The sequence below is a fragment of the Diospyros lotus genome, chromosome 8 (genome assembly GCF_014633365.1).
Source record: "Diospyros lotus cultivar Yz01 chromosome 8, ASM1463336v1, whole genome shotgun sequence".
Classification (NCBI taxonomy): Eukaryota; Viridiplantae; Streptophyta; class Magnoliopsida; order Ericales; family Ebenaceae; genus Diospyros; species Diospyros lotus.
The window spans coordinates 3,984,896-4,004,891 of record NC_068345.1 but is presented as its reverse complement, the minus strand read 5'-3'; the positions used below and the strand labels follow the sequence as shown (position 1 = coordinate 4,004,891).

Sequence of the window (19,996 nt, the reverse complement as noted above, 5' to 3'; positions counted from 1 at the left end):
AAAAGATATAATTGCTCAAGTCGAGCTTAATTGGAATGAAGCTAAATGCCTTAGCCACCATAGAAAAATCAAATTGCGAGGCTATTGAAGAAGAGGAATTACGAGGAGACGAAGAGGAGTTCGAATTGCAGCCCATTGGCTTTGATACCATGTAATGAAATTCTAGGGCACAAAAGAACAAGAAAACAAGAGGAAGAAGAAGAAGTCTCTCGGTAACTTTCTTATCCAGAGAATCAAAAAACATACAATCAAATAAAAGGCATAGCTATCTATACATACAACTAACACTCTTATTAATAGACAACACCTATCTAATTTTAAGTTACCGAAAAGTAATACAAAGTAATACAACATAAACAAATTAAGCACAGTAAGAACAACAATACAAAAACACTTATACTTCCACATCCCATTGTTATATTTGTTGGAAAATCAGATCTCACAATCTATGGGATTGATTATAATCAACCTTAATTGTTGGGATTAATTGATTGATGTAATTAAGATTCCTTCTTTTTTCCTTAGTTATAGGGATTTTATTGATTTCTTTCTCCTATATATATTGTAGCCATTCCTAGTGAAGATTAGAGAAATTTTCTCACAATTGTTCATGGTATCAGAACCGTGAAGTATCCTTTGACCTGCAGTGGATACTGACCCAAACCCCTACGCCAGCAACAGCGATGGCGCCGACTGATTTAGCGACCACCATGGCCTCACCGACTAGCTCTCCATTGGCGGAACCCTCCATGTTTTTTACCCTTAACTCCCACACCAAAAAAAACACTGACCCAAGCACTGTCACTGTGCCTCTTTCCCTTAATCCCGGCACTACCACTGTGCAGACATCCCACCTTGACCAAGACCCCATCCCCTTGACTCACATCTCAATGGCACCAATTTTCGAGAATGGTACCAATCTGTGAAGCTCATGATGACTGGTGAAGGGAAAATGGGTTATCTTACTGGTGTTTTACTAGCCCCAAGCCCTCAATCTCCCAAATACAACACATGGGTAGCGGAAAATTCTCTAGTGATGGCCTGGCTCATCCAATCCATGGAACCCAAAATTGGAAGGCGCTATTTGTTCTACAACACTGCCCAAGAAGTGTGGACCGTTGTCCACCAAATGTACTCCGACTTGGAGAATGTCTCTTAATTGTTTGAAGTTTGGACTGCTTTACACTCCACAAAACAAGGAAATATGCTGGTCACGAAATATTTGAATACCATTTCTAAGTTGTGGCAGGAGCTTGATCTGTATCACACCATTACTTGGCATTGTATCAAGGATGATCAATTGTTTCTAGCTATGTAGGAGAAAGATCGTGGCTTTGATTTTTTACAGGGACTCAATGCTAATTTAGATGAGGTATGGGGTCGTATTTTGGGCACCAAACCTTTGTCGACTGTCAATGAGAACTTTGCAATTGTCCGCCACGAAGAAAGTTGCAAACGTGTTATGATGCCTTATTCCAAATATCACGTCATGGATTCTATTGCCCAAGGCTCTGCATTAGCAGCTTATCATCTTGAAAAATCCAAAGGACCTTCTAGGTAACAGTCTCTCGATCCTTAGAAAGATCGTTTATGGTGTGAGCATTGCAACAAACCATATCACACCAAGGAGACTTGCTGGGACCTTCATGGGAAGCCTACTGACTGGAAACCCAAGAGTCAAGGACGCACAAAAACAGCTTATGTTGCTGATGCCCCACCTACCTCTCCCTCTTCTGGTGTCTCACCGTTCACAGCCGAACAAATGGCGATACTAAAAAAACTCCTCCATCCTACTACGGAACCTAATTTTAGTTCCACTGCACTTATGGCTCACAAAGGTAAAATCAGCTTTGATGCTTCCCTTTTATCCTACAAAGGTCCCCAAGACGTTTGAATTGTGGATTTCGGAGCGACTGACCATATGTGTGGTTCTTTGGCTAGACTCCTCAATTTTTGCCCTTGTACAGAAGACATTGGTATTAGGGTGGCAAATGGGTCCTTGTGTAAGGCCACGGGCTGGGGTGATCTCATGGTGTTTGGGTTACTACTTAAGTTTGTTCTTTATGTGCCTAAATTACAGTGCAATTTAATCTCTATTCATAAATTAGCAATTGATTTGCATTACTCTATAATTTGTTTTCCTTCCCATTGTCAATTTTAGGATTTACCATTGGCGAGGACGATTAGCAATGCTAGAAAGCACAATTGCCTGTACTATTTGTCCAGTGATGGTCTATTCAATCCTTCTGTTCCTATGGGCCTTCACAATATCTCTGAATCCCATGTCATTCTCTAGCACCAGCAATTAGGGCATTCTAGACTTTTATATTTAAAGTTTTGGTACCCCCAGTTATTCCTTAATAAAACCCTAGTTCCTTTCATTGTGATCATTATGTACTAGCAAAACATTCACGTTCTCCCCATCCCTCTCATCCTTATACACCATCACACCCATTTCACCTTGTGCATAGTGATGTCTGGGGTCCATCTCGAGTTTCCACCATCACTGGCAAACGGTGGTTTGTCACATTTATTGATGATCATAACTAAGTTTGTTGGGTTTACTTGATGAAAGATAAGTCTAAGGTTTCCATGATCTTCAAACAGGTTCACCAACTTATCAAAATTGTTTTCCAGTTTCCTTCAACATATCCAAAACATATTTTCTTTGTGAGATCAAAATTCCCCGTTTACTCCTAGTAAACTCCATTCCCAATAAATACTTTAGAGTTCCGAGGTTTTTCACTTTGAATTCTGATTGGAGTTCTTTCTTTAAATTCACAATCTCTGTAGTGTCATCACCTATGATAACCATATCATCTATATAAACAATTAGAACTGTTTGCTTCCCATTATCACTTCTTTTGACAAATAAAGTGTGATCTATTTGTCCTTGTTTATACCTAAGTTTTTTTATAATAGAGCTAAATCTAGTAAATCATGCTCTAGGAGATTGTTTTAGACCATAAAGGGATTTTTTTAATTTACATACCTTCCCTGATCTAGCATGCATCTCAAATCCTAGAAGAGCTCTTATGTAAACTTCCTCATCCAGAGTGCCATTCAAAAAAGCATTCTTAATATCCATCTGGTGTAGTTCCCAATCCAAGTTTGCAGCTAGTGATAGCAATACTCAAATTGTATTTAGTTTTGCCACCGGAACAAAGGTCTCTTCATAGTCAACTCCATAGGTTTGGGTGTACCCTTGAGCCACCAATCGAGTCTTGTATCTTTCTACAATGCCATCTAATCTATACTTCACTGTAAACACCCACTTGCTTTCAACAGTCTTTTTTCCTTTGGGCAACTCCACCATCTCCCATGTTCCATTTTCTTTTAGAGCTTTCATTTCTTCCATTACCGCCATTTTCCATTGTGGATCTTGTAATGCTTCAAGAATATTGCGGGGCACTTGAATCTCATATACTTTAAAAATAAAGACCCTGTAACTTCCTGATAACTGAGAATATGTAAGATAGTTAGAAATTGGATGCTTTGTACAAGCTCTTACCCCTTTTTCTAACAACAGTTGGGACATCCAAGTCATCTTCTTCTTTTACATCTTCTTCAACCACGCTTGGTTCCTTTTCCACAGGAGGATCTACCACTAGTTTAGACTCATGGTTCTGTTTGAGAGTGTGTGGCCTGCGTAGTGTTCTAAAATGAGCACCAGACTGGGGCCTAACGCCTTGGCTGGGCCTAGGCGGACTACTTTTTTCTTTTTTTTAAGTTTTTGATATAATTTTATGTTATTTTTAGATAAATCAAAGTTAAAAAGACAAATGAAACTTATATATGTGTGTGTGTGTGTTTATATATATATATATATATATAAACTAGGGTGATGGCTAGGGCGGAGGAAGAACAGCCAACAGCGAGAGAGAAGATTGGTGGCAGCAGCCAAGGGAAATTAGGAAATCGGGGCCAAGAGAGATAACTAGCGGCAGTAGCGGCGACGATGAGAAAGAGCTTTCGAAGAGGCAATTGGCGGTGGCAATGAGAGAGAGAAATCGGCCTAGGTGCCGCTGACGACCGGTTAATTGGATCGATGCCTAAGGAGACCAATTAGCCTATATTCGTGGCAGCCACCTAGGTCCATTTTTAGAACATTAGGCCTGCAAGAGTAAACATGTTTCAATGGTGGTCCAAGATCCCTAGATTTGAGACCGGTTCAGTTTGAGTGTTTGAATAGGAAAAGCTGGGAAAATCAAGGGCAGGTAAGGTTACAGGATGTAAGGGAAAAGTTTGTTGCTTAGGGTTCGGTTTAACAAGTTCTCCTACAGCTATTGGATCCCAATGATGATCTCTTGATGAAGTCTCCCCCTGGAGAGTAGCTTGGGGATAAAAGAATTGGTGTTCCACAAAGGAAACATCACAGGAAATCAAAAATTTTCTAGGAGGATGATAACACCTATACCCTTTCTAAGAAGCAAAGTAGCCCTAGGAAAATACACTTGTAGGCTTTGGGGTCAAGCTTATTGGGATTGGGTTGATTATTGTGAACAAATGCAAAACACTCAAAAACTCAAGGTGGAAGAGAGTTATGAATATGACATGAAGGAACGACAAAGAGTAAAGCACTAAGTGGAGTGCTAAACTTGAGAACTTTGGATGGCAATCGGTTGATAAGGTAGGCTGAAGTTAAAAGAGCCTTTCCCCAAAGAGAATGAGGGACATGACTAGTGATCATGAGGGACCAAGCAACTTCTAGCAATTGACAATTTTTGCACTCGACTATCCCATTTTGCTGAGGAGTATAAGAGCAAGAACTTTGGTGGAAGATACCCTGGTCTTTGAAGGTAGTGATTAAAGGCATGAAAAAAGTATTCTCTACCATTGTCAGTGCGAAAGATCTACATCGACACCTCTAGAGAGGAATTGGAAACAGAAGATTACAGATGATGATCCTCTAGTGGACAGGGAGACCTGTCAACACCTAGTTGGGAAATTGATCTATCTATCCTTAACTAGGTCAGACATTGCTTTCAGTATGAGCTTGATCAACCAATTCATGCATGCTTCCACAAAAAGGCATATGGATGCAGCAATTCAGATCCTGATATACTTAAAAGGAAGTCCAAGAAAAGGATTACTATTCAGAAAGACGAGTACTAGAGATGTAGTGGGGTACTCAGATACAGATTGGGTAAGAGCAGTAGATGACAGTAAATCTACAACTAGGTATTGCACTAAAGTTTGGAAAAATCTAGTCACTTGGAGAAGTGAAAAACAAACTGTTGTTGCAAGAAGCTGAGTTTCGTGCATTGGCTCAAGGAACTTGTGAGCTCATTTAGATCCAAAGACTTATGGCAGATTTAAACATGCTTGTCACCAGTCCCATGAAACTATATAGCAACAGTAAATCAGCTGTAAGTGTAATGCACAACCCAATTTAGCATGACAGGATGAAGCACATTAGATTAGAATCGACAGAGATTTCAAGTCTGAAATAGATAATGGAATTGTATTCGTGTCCTATGTTCCCACAACTTCTCAGAAAGCTAATGTTCTTACCAAAGCTCTATCCAAACCAAGTTTTGAGTCTTGTGGGGGTAAACTGGGAATGATTGATATCTATTTACCAGTTTGAGAGAGAGTGTTGAAAAATCAGATTCTACAATCTATGGGTTGATTATCAATCCTAATTATCCAACAATTTATGGAATTGATTATAAGCAACCTTAATTGTTGAGATTGATTGATTAATGTAAATTAGTAATTGATGTAATTAGAATTCCTTCTTTTTTCCTTAATTGTAGGGATTTGATTGATTTCTTTCTCCTATATATATTGTAACCATTTCTAGTGAAGATTAGAGAAAGATTTATCAAGTTTTCTCACAATTGTTCAATATTAGATAATGTGACTCATTCTAAGCTTATCCCATGTTTCTATAGATCTCAACTTACGCTAGACATTTAATTGTTGGCAATGCCCCAAATTAAGTTGCAATTTAGGTGCCATAACTTGAAAAACTGCAAGAGTCATCTTATGCTTGTTCTGCTTCGTAATCCATCTCTGAATGTTGTTAGCAGTGTACCAACAGTGATATTTTGGGGGGATGGTGTGACTCGGGCAGCATCTTTGTTGCTGACATTGCTAAGGGAAATGAGTTACACATGGCAGAAGGTTTCTGTAACTAAATACGGTGTTGATGCTTCAACTGGCTGCTGATCTGTTTATCAAGATCGATGTGTAAGTGCTCACCCATGAGCCAGTAAACTCAGCTAAATGTGTTGTTTTCTATGCCTACAACAGAAGTAGACTTTGCAAGATCTGTGGAGTTAACAATCTTAGCTTAGTTATGAACGTCCAGAAAGTCAGGATTTGTGCTTTTGAATCTTTTTAGATTTTATCATTTGCAAGCTCACCACAGTGAAATGAAATTGCTTATGTTGAGAGCTATCTCTTAATCTTAGTAAACCTTTAATGAGGTATCGGCCATGTTAGACGCTTATAATTGTGGATTATGTTATTCTTTTTCGCCTTTCCCTATGTTATGCTCACTTTCCTTAGGGGCTAGACATGCAATGATACAGGTACTTGGATGTTGAGGAGCTATTAGTACCCAAAACTTTATTCACCATACGCTTTATTGCAAGGAGATAGAAGCTCTCTCTCTCTCTCTCTCTCTCTCTCTCTCTCTCATCTGGGCGTATGACATTGAGATGGGTTATGAATCTTTCAAAGTGAGTGTATCCAGGGGAGGTGTACATGGGAGTGGTCCCTTTTGTTAGGGCTCGATGAGTTTTGTTGGCTGGTCTTGTTAGGAAACTGAAGATGGATGAGGTCAGTGTTGAGGTCATCAATTTGAGGCTAAGCCTCCCCAACTGCTTTTGAAAGTGACTTTTTGGAAAATTATTATTGGCCTTATCTGAAGATTCTGAAAACCCTTTAAATGTTTGACAACCACCCTTCAACTCCCCAACTTATATTACACGGAGGTTAGCATGAATTTCTTGTTTTGAAAGATAAAGTTTTGATAGTGACAAAGAGATAGTGACAAAGAGAGTGACCACTGATGCTAATTGAATGGGGCTCGTTGATTGCTTTATTCTCACAGAAGCAAGGAAATTTCATGCTTTACTGCACAAGCAGGCATCTGATGGAAGAAACCCAAACCTATGGATAGACTCAAGATTCCATCTTTGGCGGCAGCAGCAGTTGGATAAATTTTGCTGCAAGGCTTGCTCACAACTGTAGTTCTTTTTTGTCATTTTTGTCTTGAAAATTATCGTGTTAGTGCCCAACCCAAAAACTAAAAGAAATGCGTTTGTAGTACACGAGTCTCCCCCTTTACTTTGGGTGCACGCAACATTTATTTTGTTTTTTTGTAAATAGAGTATTTTTACAACTTGAATTTATAATCTTTTAGTAGCAAAGGAGTAATATTGTTGTTACCATTAAGATTCGTCTTATAGCAAGTTAAAAAAAATTAGTATGTTAATTGTGTTTCAAAATGCACGAAATTTTTTACTTTATAATAATTAAGGTATGATCATTTTTGTACACAATTTTCTTTTTATTCACTTTCAAAACTGTTTTCACGGCTTGATCTTTATTATCTCTTAAAAAGTCATCAATAAGATTACACTTAATAAATTGTGAAAAAGATAAATAAGATTATAATAATATGTATTGCAATTAGTAAATATTTTTTTTTTCCAATTATAAATATTCAAATAGCACAATAACATCTAAGAAATGTCTTAATTATGATTATCAACAATTTACCAAATTCATTAAGGTGTCAATTTTCAGTTACCGCCTAGTGAGTAACCAATCTTTGTTGTATAAAATAAATTATTAAAATTATATAATAGCATTATGTAGTTTATATGTTGCATTAATTGCGGGTCGATTTCTTATCTAAAGCAGATCTAACATGAAGAAAGGGTGTTGATCCTCTCTTTAGATAAGTTAAATAACACATCGTTTTTATAGAAATAAATACATTTTCATAAAAGAAATTAATGATATTTTTTTATCTTTTAAATTATTTTGCTAGATTAATCATTTAAGATCTTTGGTCTTTACTCGTATTCAATAAAAATATTATAATACATTTAATAAAAAAAATTTAAAAAAAAATCTTTTCTTTTATGAATAGCAAATTCTTCTATATTTTATTGTTTAGGGTTTAGGATAAGTGTGTATTCTTTTAAATAAAGTTTATTTATTAATTTTATGTTTAATATTTAAATAATTTTATTAGTTGTCTGAATAATTTAAAATATGATATATTTATTTTTAATTAATAAAGTTATTTGAATGTTTAAAATAATATATAATATAATGTATGTTATTTAGCAATAAAACTTATTTATTAAATTTTAATTATTCATTTTTTTATTATTTTTCTTGATAAGTGTACCTTGAGAAGTAAAATTATAGGGAAAGGTGAAGCTTGGACACGAAGTTTCTTCCAACCAGACAATAATTGAGGTAATACATTAATAATTATTTTCTTAAGCATTGTGTGAAAATGATGCCAACTTTTACTCTTTTCGGAGCCATTTAGCTCCTTTAATCTTCCATGAATACAGAGATAGGAGAGCATAAAATTTCGAATTAATTGAATTAAATTAATTAAATTTATTGATTTAATTTAATTTTTTTTATCAATTCAATTTGATTAATTTTTTTAAAAAAAATAATTTTTAATTTGATTTTTTAATTAAAAAAATTGATCTAATCGAACCAATTGAATTTTAAAATAATATTATTTTGATATTTATAAAATGATATTATTTTTTTCAATTTTATATATTTTCTTCTATTTATTTTTTTTTATTTTTTTTAATTTAATTGATTTAGTTAGGTTTAGACCGTTTAATTTTTTTAATTATCAATTAATTTAATTTTTTGAATTAATCGATTAATTCAGTTTGATTTTACTTCTCGATTTAATTTAATTAATTAGTGAATTTTAATCGATTCAATAATGAATTGATGGTTTCTACATTAAAAAAGAAAAAAGGGGGGATGTGCTTTCATCCAACTTTTATATATATATATATATATACACACCCACATACTTCATCTTCATGGGTGTTGTCTTCATCTTCATGGGCGTTGTCCCCACACAATACAATAATGGAGTTCCACGAGAATAGAACTCTTACATGGAGGTTGACACCATTTTGTTCCTATTATATATATATAAGAAGAATGACCTTTCGTCTAGAATGTCTGTCTTGGAGATGCTTCTTATTTTGAAAATAAATAAAGATGAATAAGGAGAGATTATTATGGCATCTTATACCAAAATATGACCATGGAAGAGTCAAATAAATAAATCATAATAATAGTCAAGTAGTAGTATATATAATAATGTTTATTACAAACCATTTCGAGTTATAAGGTGAGAAAAATAAATGCAAGTTAAACCTATGATATGATATGATCACCTACAAAATAAAATCTCTTCTTATTAGTTACTGTCATTCAACCATTTTGGCAAGCTACCAACTTTAGCATTGATGGGTATTTATTTTGCTTGTCATTAGAATTAAGTCGATTAAATAATAAAATCTACTTGTATTATAAAAATAAAAAATATAGTAAAGTTGGTAGATATCTTCTTGATTTGTTTAATGTTTATGCCATTTTGGATATAAATATGAGCTTTGTTATTTTCTTAAATAATGTTTGTTAATCAAGATATAAAAAGTATTTTAGATAATTTTATTATTTAATTACAACAATTATTTTATTTGGCTTATGGGACAGCCAATGTAGAGCCCCAAGGTCTAGGGCACCAAGCTCAATCCACTATCTGACGTAACTAAGGCTTTGGGGGTCTCTGGATGAATTTTCGGGGAACTAGTTCCTCGAAAAGTCTTCAGAATTTTTAGGACATAAACGGTGTTTATATCACAAAAATAGTTAGAAGGCACACAAAAATATTCCTCACACAAACTCTTTGATGTCTAAGTTAGACAATGATATCTTGAAGCAATATAAGTTATATATTTTGTTATATGTTCTATTTAGGATTCTTCTGGAGATTGCCTCTTGAAGAGTTTTATACGGCTCAAAATTTAAGGATATAGGGTATTAGAAGGAGAGAGTAAAAGTCTTGGCCAAAAAAGTCCGTTTGTCGTGAGATAGGCAACTATTTATAGATACTTAGTAATAAGATTTACATTACACTTGGTATGCAAATAAGAGTCTCCTGACTCTTCGAGAAAGATGCATCGGATGACGTCGAAGGACTTAGAGGTATCTTCGGGATTGAAGTCTCCCAACGAATATCCTCTGGATGGGTTAGAAAACTTTTCAGAGCCATAAGGTAGTTTGGGCCCAAGAGACTCTAAATGAGTCTTAGGCATTAGCAATGTTGGGGCTTGACCTTCCCAAAGACTCTTTAAAAACTTTAATAAACTCTTGTCTCGGGAGACTCTTTGAGGTCTTCTGAGTCTACTCTGAATCCTTCTATGAATTTTTGAAATTTTTTACTTTGATTTCCCAGGACACCCCATAACAAACAAAAGTGTTTTATACTATACTAGTGGATCACTCATGCGAAGCATGGATGTCGTAAAAAAAAAATTATTAAAGTGAAAATTATATAATTTAGTAGTTATAATAAATTAAAATCACAATAAAGAAGTAAAAAATAAATAAAATAATCGTGTTATAATCATGAAAATACAACAAAAAAATTACAGATTTTGAAAGATTTGCTTATATGCATTCAAGAGTAGACGAACAATTAAAAGCACATAACTCTATCCCGAAACCATGTAAAAAATAAACCTAAATTAACATGTAATATAATAAGTAATGAGTAAAAAATACAAAAATTACATAATAACAGGAAAAAAAATAAATGATAACCAACCTCTTTATTTTGAAATATGCATTCAAAGGTAGACATTTTTTTTTTTTTTCACGTGTATTTGTCTCATATGTGCATACCACACGAACCCTCAAGGCCTAATTTTTCTTAGTTGCATTCACATTACTCACTTGACAGAATAGTGGTGCTATGTTACACCAGAAAACCAAACTGGATAAAAAAAATACAGTTAAAAATTACGAAATAAAAGTAAAGAAAATGAGAAAATTGAGAAGAATAATCGAGAAATGAGAAGAGAGGAAATGGAATGGTTGAATGGGAATGAAGAGGAGGAAGAGAGAGAGATATTTACTTTCTTTCTATTAATTTCTCTTCCTTCAAATTTTCATATTTCTCTCAATTTATCAAATCACATGTCATCATTAAGTTTCTTTTTTTTCCCACGCTTTGTCACACAATTTGAATCTTATTCACTAATTAACATAATTTTCAAAACACAAATTTAATTTGCATTTAATTTCTCCAAGTCCAACATATAGCACATCTTCAGAGTAGACTAATGGAAAAAGGAGAATTAAATAAATGACAATAATCAATTAAGTTGAAAAATAAAATTATGACATTTAAAATTATAAAAAATAAATTTAAATTAATTAAATTGTATGTAAAATAAAGATAATTTAAATAATCAATTAATTAAATAAATAATAATAATCAAATTTTCAAAATTGATTATTCATACATGACTTTACATATTTCTCCTAACAATTAATTACCACATTTAAGACAAGTCAAATTTTTAAGAAAGTAAAAAAAAAAAAAGTTAAAAAATAAAATTATAACATTTAAGTTATATATAAAATTATAATATTTAAAATTATAAGAAAATTAATTTAAATTAATTAAACTATGTATAAAATATAGATAATTTAAATAATCAATTAATTATATAAATGATAATAATCAAAATTTCAAAATTGATTATCCATGACTTTACATATTTCTCCTGACAATCAATTACCACATTTAAGACATGTCAAATATATATAAAATTATAACATTTAAAAATATAAAAAATAAATTTAAACTAATTAAACTATATATAAAATAAGAATAATTTAAATAATCAATTAATTATATAAATAATAATAATCAAATTTTCAAAATTGATTATCCATACATGATTTTACATATTTCTTTTGATAATCAATTACCATATTTAAGACAGATCAAATTTTCAAGAAAGCAAAAAACAAAAAATAAAGTTAAAAAATAAAATTATAACATTTAAGTTATATATAAAATTATAACATTTAAAATTATAAAAAAATAAATTTAAATTAATTAAACTATATAAAATAAAGATAATTTAAATAATTAATTAATTATATAAATAATAATAATCAAATTTTTAAAATTAATTATATATACATGATTTTATATATTTCTCCTGATAATCAATTATCACATTTAAGACATGTCACATTTTTAAGAAAGCAACAAACAAAAATAAAGTTAAAAAATAAAATTATAACATTTAAGTTATATATAAAATTATAATATTTAAAATTATAAAAAAAATAAATTTAAAATAATTAAATTATATATAAAATAAAGATAATTTAAATAAATAATTAATTATATAAATAATAATAATCAAAATTTTAAAATTGGTTATCCATACATGACTTTACATGTTACTCATAGTAATCAATTATCACATTTAAGACAAGTCACATTTTTAAAACAGCAACAAAAAAATAAAGTTAAAAAATAAAATTATAATATTTAAGTTATATATAAAATTATAACATTTAAAATTATAAAAAAATAAATTTAAATTAATTAAACTATATATAAATAAAAAAAATAAAAAATTTATTTGACAGTATTACTTAATATCTCAATATTTCTCCCGATTTAAAAAAGTTTCATTTTTTTGTAATTTATTTCAATTAAAATTTTATGCTAATATTTAAAAATGAATAATACGAATAAATTAATAATATTTATCTTGGCTCTTCATGTACCAACATACTTGCACATTCTCCAAACACTATTCAACCATGAAAAAAATCATTTACATGTTTCAAGAACTACATGTTTTTCACAAATATAGACTTAATTAATGACTTATAAAAATTTCATTTCGGGTAAGCGAAAAAAAATAAAAAGACATAATACAATATTAAAATAGTAACTGAAATGGGCGGGAAAAAATTTGACGGCTGTTTTGTTATAATATATATATAGATTTGTTAAATTTATTTGATAATATTTAGAAAAAAAATCACATAACTTCTTATTTGAAATTTTTTAAATAAATTTATTTTGGACTTTATAGGTAAAAAACTAACTCATATGTTTCTCAATACATTCTAAAAAATTTAACAAACAGTCTAATAAAAATATTATAATGCTTTACATACTTATCTTGATCATTTCATATATTAATCTTAAAAATATTTTATTTTTATTTTAATATAACATTAACATACTCATTTTAACAAACGTTATCTTTAAAAAAAAAAAAAACCATAAGATAATCGTATCAAACTTTGCAAGGGCAATAAGTCACTGATTCATGACAATAGCAATGCTATGTTGCCCACTGTCGAGCAACATAGCATTTGCCCGACAATGAGAGAGGAGTGGGCTCCATGCACGTGGGGCCCACCATGACAAAGTGTATAGAAATCAACAAATTGTCTATCACAAAGTTGAATGTCTTTTTCACTTTGGACAATTTTATTTTATTTTATTTTTAAAAAGTATTTTAAATGTAATTTTTTATTTGAAATCTTATCATTTTTAAATATCACTTATAAATTCATCTATCTTATTCACCACTTAATTTAAATTGTGAAAATCTAACAAATTCTTTTATATTAGATAAAAAAGAATAAGACGATAAGATAACAATATATATCTATAAAAACTCTTATTTATTAAAAAATATTTAATTTAAATTCCAAGATTAAACCTTATATTAATTGCTTATTTTAACATCATAAACATAAATTATCTCACAAATAAAATAAATTTAAGACTCAAAACTCCAAACCAAAAATACACGAAAAGAAACTCCCAATCCGGAAGCAGTTAAAAGGCTTAGAAGAGGTGCATCGGGCAGCATGGAGGAAACTGCCAACTGTTTCTCTATTGATGGAAACAAGACCAATTCAAGGGTCTAGATGCAGCTGAAGAGAGGCCCATCGTGATTGGCGATACGTGTTCGCTACGTGTGCGGGCCGTGTTGCAGCCATAGCCAACCTTCGTTTTCTCCTCGCTCTGCTTGCGGTTGATGACAACGAACGGACTGGTCTCCTAATTATGGTAATTTTTTCTAATTTACTTCCAGTTTTTAGAAATCTTCTCTTTCAACAACCACCCCATTACGCGCTGCAAACTCGCCCGTATAAGAACAACTTTATCTTCCGTCAGGATTCCATCAATCTTCCATCCTTTTACCCCACCCACTGGTTTTCGTTTGCTTGATTAGCTGTGGTTTTGCGATTTCGTTTCTGTTTTTTGATTTATTTATTTTTTTTTAGGGAAATATGGGATTCAATTTCAGATGATATGCGTTACCCTGTTTTGGGGGACCAAGTTGTTCGGTTTCTTTTTGGAAAAGCTTGCTTTTGTTCTAGGGTTTACATTTGGACAATATTTGGAATTCCTCTGAAAGTTTCCTTTCCAGCAGTTCTTGGTTGGAATTGGGCTGTTGTGCTGTAGGGTTTTTATTTGCGTGTGAAAATTCGGAGGATTTCAGAATTATAAATACATTGCTGGTGTGTGTTTGTTTCTTAGTTGATTCGAGAAATGCCAGCGACAGATTACCAGGGTTCATCTGCTTTATTCTCGAGTTTCGGCCGTTCAATTCTGAGTATTCAGCGTGATCAAGTTCATCCTATGGAAGGTACGGGCCAAGAGCTCCAGCTCCAGCTCGAGGCCTTCCAGGGACAGGTCGCAAGCCGATTTCAGGATTTATCCGCTGCAGGGTCCGATGAGCTGCTTTCGGTTTCTTGGATTGGGAAGCTTCTAGATGTTTTCCTTGCTTGTTTGGAGGAATTCAGGATGCTGTTGTTCAAGAACAAGAAGCACATGAACAAACCCCCAATGGATCGGTTGATTTCCGAGTTCTTTGAGAGGAATGTGAAGGCTCTTGATGTGTGCAATGCCATTCGAGACGGGATTGAGCAGATGAGGCAATGGCAGAAGCAGTTGGAGATCGTGTTGTCCGCGTTGAGCGGGCAGAGGAGCCTGGGGGAAGGGCAGTTTCGAAGAGCCAAGAAGGCTCTGATTGATTTGGCAATTGGGATGCTTGATGAGAAGGACTCAAACTCTGCTCTTGCGAATCGAAACCGGTCTTTTGGGCGCAATAATTTGAGCAAGCATCACCGGTCCCTTGGCCATTTTCGATCATTGTCATGGAGCGTTTCGCGGTCGTGGTCTGCTGCTAGGCAGCTCCAGGCAATTGGGAACAACTTGTCCTCCCCTAGAGCCAATGAAGTCATGGCCACCAATGGACTTGCAGTTGCAGTGTTCACCATGAATTCTGTGTTGTTGTTTGTGATGTGGGCACTTGTAGCTGCAATCCCCTGTCAAGACAGGGGCTTACAAACCCATTTTTACGTACCAAGGCAATTCATCTGGGCCATTCCAACCCTCTCGCTTCATGAGAGGATCTTGGAAGAGTCCAAGAAACGTGACCGAAAAAATGCTTGTGGGTTGTTGAAGGAGATTCACCACATTGAGATGTGTGCTCAGAGCATGAATGAACTGATCGACTCGGTTCAGTTCCCATTGGCAGAGGAAAAGGAGAGAGATGTAAGGAGGAGAGTAGTGGAGCTTCGCCAAGTTTTTGAAGCAGTTAAAGATGGACTGGATCCCTTGGAATCCAAGGTGAGGGAAGTCTTCCACAGAATCGTTCGTAACCGGACTGAGGGTCTTGACTCGTTTGGAAGGGGGAGCCATCCCGAGTAATTTTTGTTCAGACTCAAAATGTAGAATTTGCAAATATGTTCATAATTTGCGTTTTCTTGGGCTTAAAGAGAACGAAAGGTTGAGGCATTTTGATGACAGAATTGAAGGTATAAGGAGGCAAAGCTCTTGTTTTGTTACATAGTAAATTTTGTATATGAATTGGACCTTCACTGTTCATGGTGTGCTTTGTAAAATCAAGTTTCTGCTTCTGTGTTTTCAAGTCATCTGTTTTTGTTTTTTCGGATCGAGGATTGTAGTGGGCATCCATGTTTTCTTATTTCCAAGACCAATTCATTATTGTAATTCTTGTAACAATTTTGTCTATGATGTAACATGAAGAGATTGTTCAATCTCTATTCTCTCTTTGGAGGAGTAATAGGTGCCCTGGATTAGCTTGAATGAAGTGAAATCATCTGATTGATATTGTGTGGATGGTTATTTGCTCATTTACTTAAATCCTTTCCTTCTCTTCTGGAGGGTCCCCTGATTCCAACATATTCTCCCTACTTCACTGGAATTTCAGTGCTGTTTTCCTCTGTTTTACATATGTTGGTGGCTGATGACTGAATCTACATTCCCCTAGGATTCTTTGGAGAAAGTAATAAGCATGGTAAGTCAGGTCCAATCCACCCTGATTCCATTCATTTTCCCTGTTTTTCTTTCACTTTCTTTCTGGATATGCATCTTTTGATCTTCTTGCTGATGCTCCTTTCTAGAGAAAGATAGGAAAGAAAATCAGATGTGAAAGCTTTCTTGGCCATCATGCATTATGAGCAAAGCAAAGTCGAGCTTCACTGGCTTGCAAGTTAGTTTTTAGGTTCAAGCTCGATTAATGTTAATTGAGCTCGAACTTAGCTCAATCTCGACTCTACAAAATTTATTATTTTGCTTAAATTTAATTTATTATTTTATTTTATTATATACATACATATTATGTTAGATGATTGAATTAATATATATAATAATTTTAAATATATTCAAAATAATTATATTATTATAATAATTTAAAGTTTGATAATTTTATATTAAATAATATATTTATAAAGTTGTAAATAGTTGTATTAATATATTTATAATTAAGATCGTTCATGAATTATTCACAAATTTCTAATCAAATATGTTTACGAATATTTAATCAAATCTATTAATATTCATGAGTTTCTAATCGAATATGTTCACGAAATCTAACGAGTCATATTTTACTGACCTTAAATACAATTTATTTATCTTAATGAACGAACTCGAGTGAATTTTTGTCTAGCCAACATTAAGTCATTCATAAACGACAATCCTATTTCAAGAAATTTGTGACTTGGGCTTACTAAGAGATGGTATCAAGTCACAACAAAAATGATGGTTAAGTGGGGGAAATTGTCTTGGAAGGAACAAATAGCAGCCAGAAGGAAAGATAATGGTAACAAGTCACAACAAAAGTGATGGTCTCCCAACGATTAAGTGGGGCAAAACTGTCATGGAAGGAACAAATAGCAGCTAGAAAGAAGGATGAGAGAAAGGAAAAGCGAGTCGTCCATGCAAAATCCCAAGGTTTAGCCCTTCATACCCGCCATCTAATAAGGTCTTCTCTACTTGGGATGTCACACTCACTAGAGTAATTTTGAAACAATTGACCATTATGGCTCATGCATTCTGAGGGATGATTGACATGGCATCACAAGACTTACTACGTGTCCAATATGGGCTCACAATCCGTTCAAACATCTGCATCACAAATTTATGTGCTTACATAAGAATTTGATTATCTTCTTTGCATTTGGTCATGGTTGACAATAACTCAGAAGAGTCCATATTACCCTGATCTGATTCTTCCCCTTCTGAATTAATTCTGCAAGTCCAATTGTTGACTCTGAATATCTTACCTACCTTTATAGATCTTTCATCTGTTAAATAATACTAGTTTCAGGTCATTCTCTAGCCTTCTTGTTGACCAAGGACCAGCTTTAAATTAAAGGGTTACAATGAGGATTGAGGACAAAGTTTTCAAAGACATTTTGCTTGACTGCTTGCAAGTTTATTATTTGAGAAATAATTAACTTAAGGGTCACCCTTTTTCATGTCCACATCAGGGTACCCTTTTTTTTCTACTTTTTTTTATAAAATTTTATTTTTATAATTTAAACTTGTGACTTTTTCCACAACTTATGGCATGTAGCCCACAGAAGTTTTGGACTCTATACGGCGCAAAACTATTTTACGAAAATAAAATTTGAAAACAAAATAAAAGATAAATAAACATTATATAATTAGATTAAAATACTATAATCTAAACCTTAGATCATACCCATAAAACTTATTTTAACATAAATTGAACTCCATCACGTTAATTTATTAATTTACACCGATTCTCAAGTTTATGAGAACACACGAAATCCCTTAACAGGGCTGCTGTTGTGGGTTAATAGGTAGGAGCTGGGCCGAAAACACGAAGAAATAATTCTGTTGGGCCCACGCTATGGGCCTTGCTGAAGCTCTCCACGCCATCCGCTCCAAGGAAAATTATACCCCATTATGATGGAAATCCAATCTTAATATAAAAGTTTATATATACACGTATAATAATTGGCCAAACTTACATAGGTATTTTCACGTTTTTTTCGTATGACTATTTAAACTTTTCATTATTTCAATTGCAGACCTAAATTCGCATTTTTGAATCAATTTAACTTTTATACTTTGATATTTTTTTTAAGTGGTAACCCAAACATTTCATTATTTTGATTCCTAGACTTGTATTTTTAAGTCAATTTAACCTTTATATTTTGATGTAAATAAAGTGTGGCGTGAAATTTGTATCTTATTTTATCTTCTTTTTTTTTTTTACACATGAAAGTATAAGGGTTGAATTGATTTGAAAATGTATGTTCAATAATATAATCAAAACAACAAAAAGTTTGAATTGTCACATAAAAAAAAATTAAAATATAAAGGTTAAATTGATTTGAAAATCAAGTTTAAAGGTGTAATCGAAATAATGAAAAGTTTGGATAATCACACGAAAAAAATGTGAAAGTATAAAGGACAAAAATATGAATTTGGCCAAAATAATTTGATGATATTAGTTTTATAAATACAAATGCATGTTTTTTATGTTTTTTCTTTTCTTTTTTTATAAAAAAAATCGAGAGAATATGGACTGACTAAGCTATCTTATCAAAACTTATTTTACGATATAATTAAGTCGTTGGCACATTTTAGGCTTTTGTAATATGCAGGGTCAAACTTTTCATGAGACCCATGAGACAGTTGCCTTAGGGCCCATAAAAATTTGACTATTTGAGGACTCATAAATTAGAAACATCCCTCTTTGTAAAAGCTCATTGCCCAGGCCCAACCACTCACCCCTTTTGCAAAGCTTCGCCCTTGCCCTTTTCTTTCTCTCGCTTTCATTGATTCGCTCGCTGCCTTGCCTCTCTCGCTCCGTCGCCCTAGCTCTAGCATCTCGTTGCTCCGTCGCTGGTTGCATCTATCTCCTCTCATTGCTCCTTTGCCATTGCCTTCTCGCTCTCACTCTCTCTCCTTTCAATACTTTGCTCTCTCATTACTCTACTCGGTCACTTGCCCTCGTCAGCTTGCTCTTTGTCGTTCACCACCTCTCTCTCTCTCCGTCACTTCATTGTAGTTTTGCACCCTCGTCAGTTCGCCCTTCATCGCTAACCCTCGTGGCCAGTGCTTGGTGGCTCGCTCTCGCCGGCTTGCCCTTGTGGCCAATTCAGAGGGCCCATTTTTACATTTCACCTCAAGGCTCTAAAATCTCAAGTATGGCACTAGTAATATGTAATTAAGGACGATATCAATTTTATAAACTGTGTAAAGCGAGATTATTCTAATAATAAATAGAGTTTAACATATAATTTAAACCCATAAACTCTAGCTCGTATGGAAGGACTAGTCGAGTTTGCTTTGAATATATTTTTTAATATAAGACCCACCTGCATGTCTATCATCATCTGGCTCAAGGATTCAAAATTAAGAAATATACTTAATATATATTATTTTACTGATAGTTTTGTACTAAAAATTAAATAAGAAAATATGTTTTTCAACAAATTAAGATAATATTGGGTTTGTTGCCATGCAACTTTAATTTGTTCCAATAATTTATATTTATATATATATATATATATAGCTTTAGGGAAAGGTAAGAGCTAGATCAGTACTGATGGATGGGCAGTTTGGTGACACTTAGCT

At 33.2% G+C, this 19,996-nt stretch overlaps 2 protein-coding genes across 6 annotated transcripts in view; both read left to right on the top strand.

The window, feature by feature from the left end:
• Positions 1–7,367, top strand: part of LOC127807517 (uncharacterized) — a 52,167-nt gene extending 44,800 nt beyond the window's left edge. For 3 of the 4 annotated variants that reach the window (XM_052345420.1, XM_052345419.1, XM_052345417.1), the window contains one exon: positions 6,036–7,367. In XM_052345420.1, coding sequence (XP_052201380.1) covers positions 6,036–6,143 — 108 coding nt within the window. In that variant the 3' untranslated portion in view covers positions 6,144–7,367. The remainder of the gene's footprint in view (positions 1–6,035) is intronic. The other variant, XR_008024720.1, reaches the window with a different exon arrangement.
• A 6,560-nt stretch (positions 7,368–13,927) lies between these two features.
• LOC127808972 (protein ROH1-like) lies at positions 13,928–16,189 on the top strand. Of its 2 annotated transcripts, none has more exons than XM_052347736.1 (2): positions 13,928–14,140; positions 14,615–16,189. In XM_052347736.1, exons 1-2 carry the CDS (start codon positions 14,138–14,140, stop codon positions 15,788–15,790), a joined length of 1,179 nt encoding a protein of 392 aa, XP_052203696.1. In that variant the 5' UTR covers positions 13,928–14,137; the 3' UTR covers positions 15,791–16,189. The 2 variants fall into 2 exon arrangements, with proteins under 2 accessions (XP_052203696.1, XP_052203697.1); XM_052347737.1 differs by having other exon boundaries at positions 14,359–16,189.
• Positions 16,190–19,996: the final 3,807 nt, after the last annotated feature.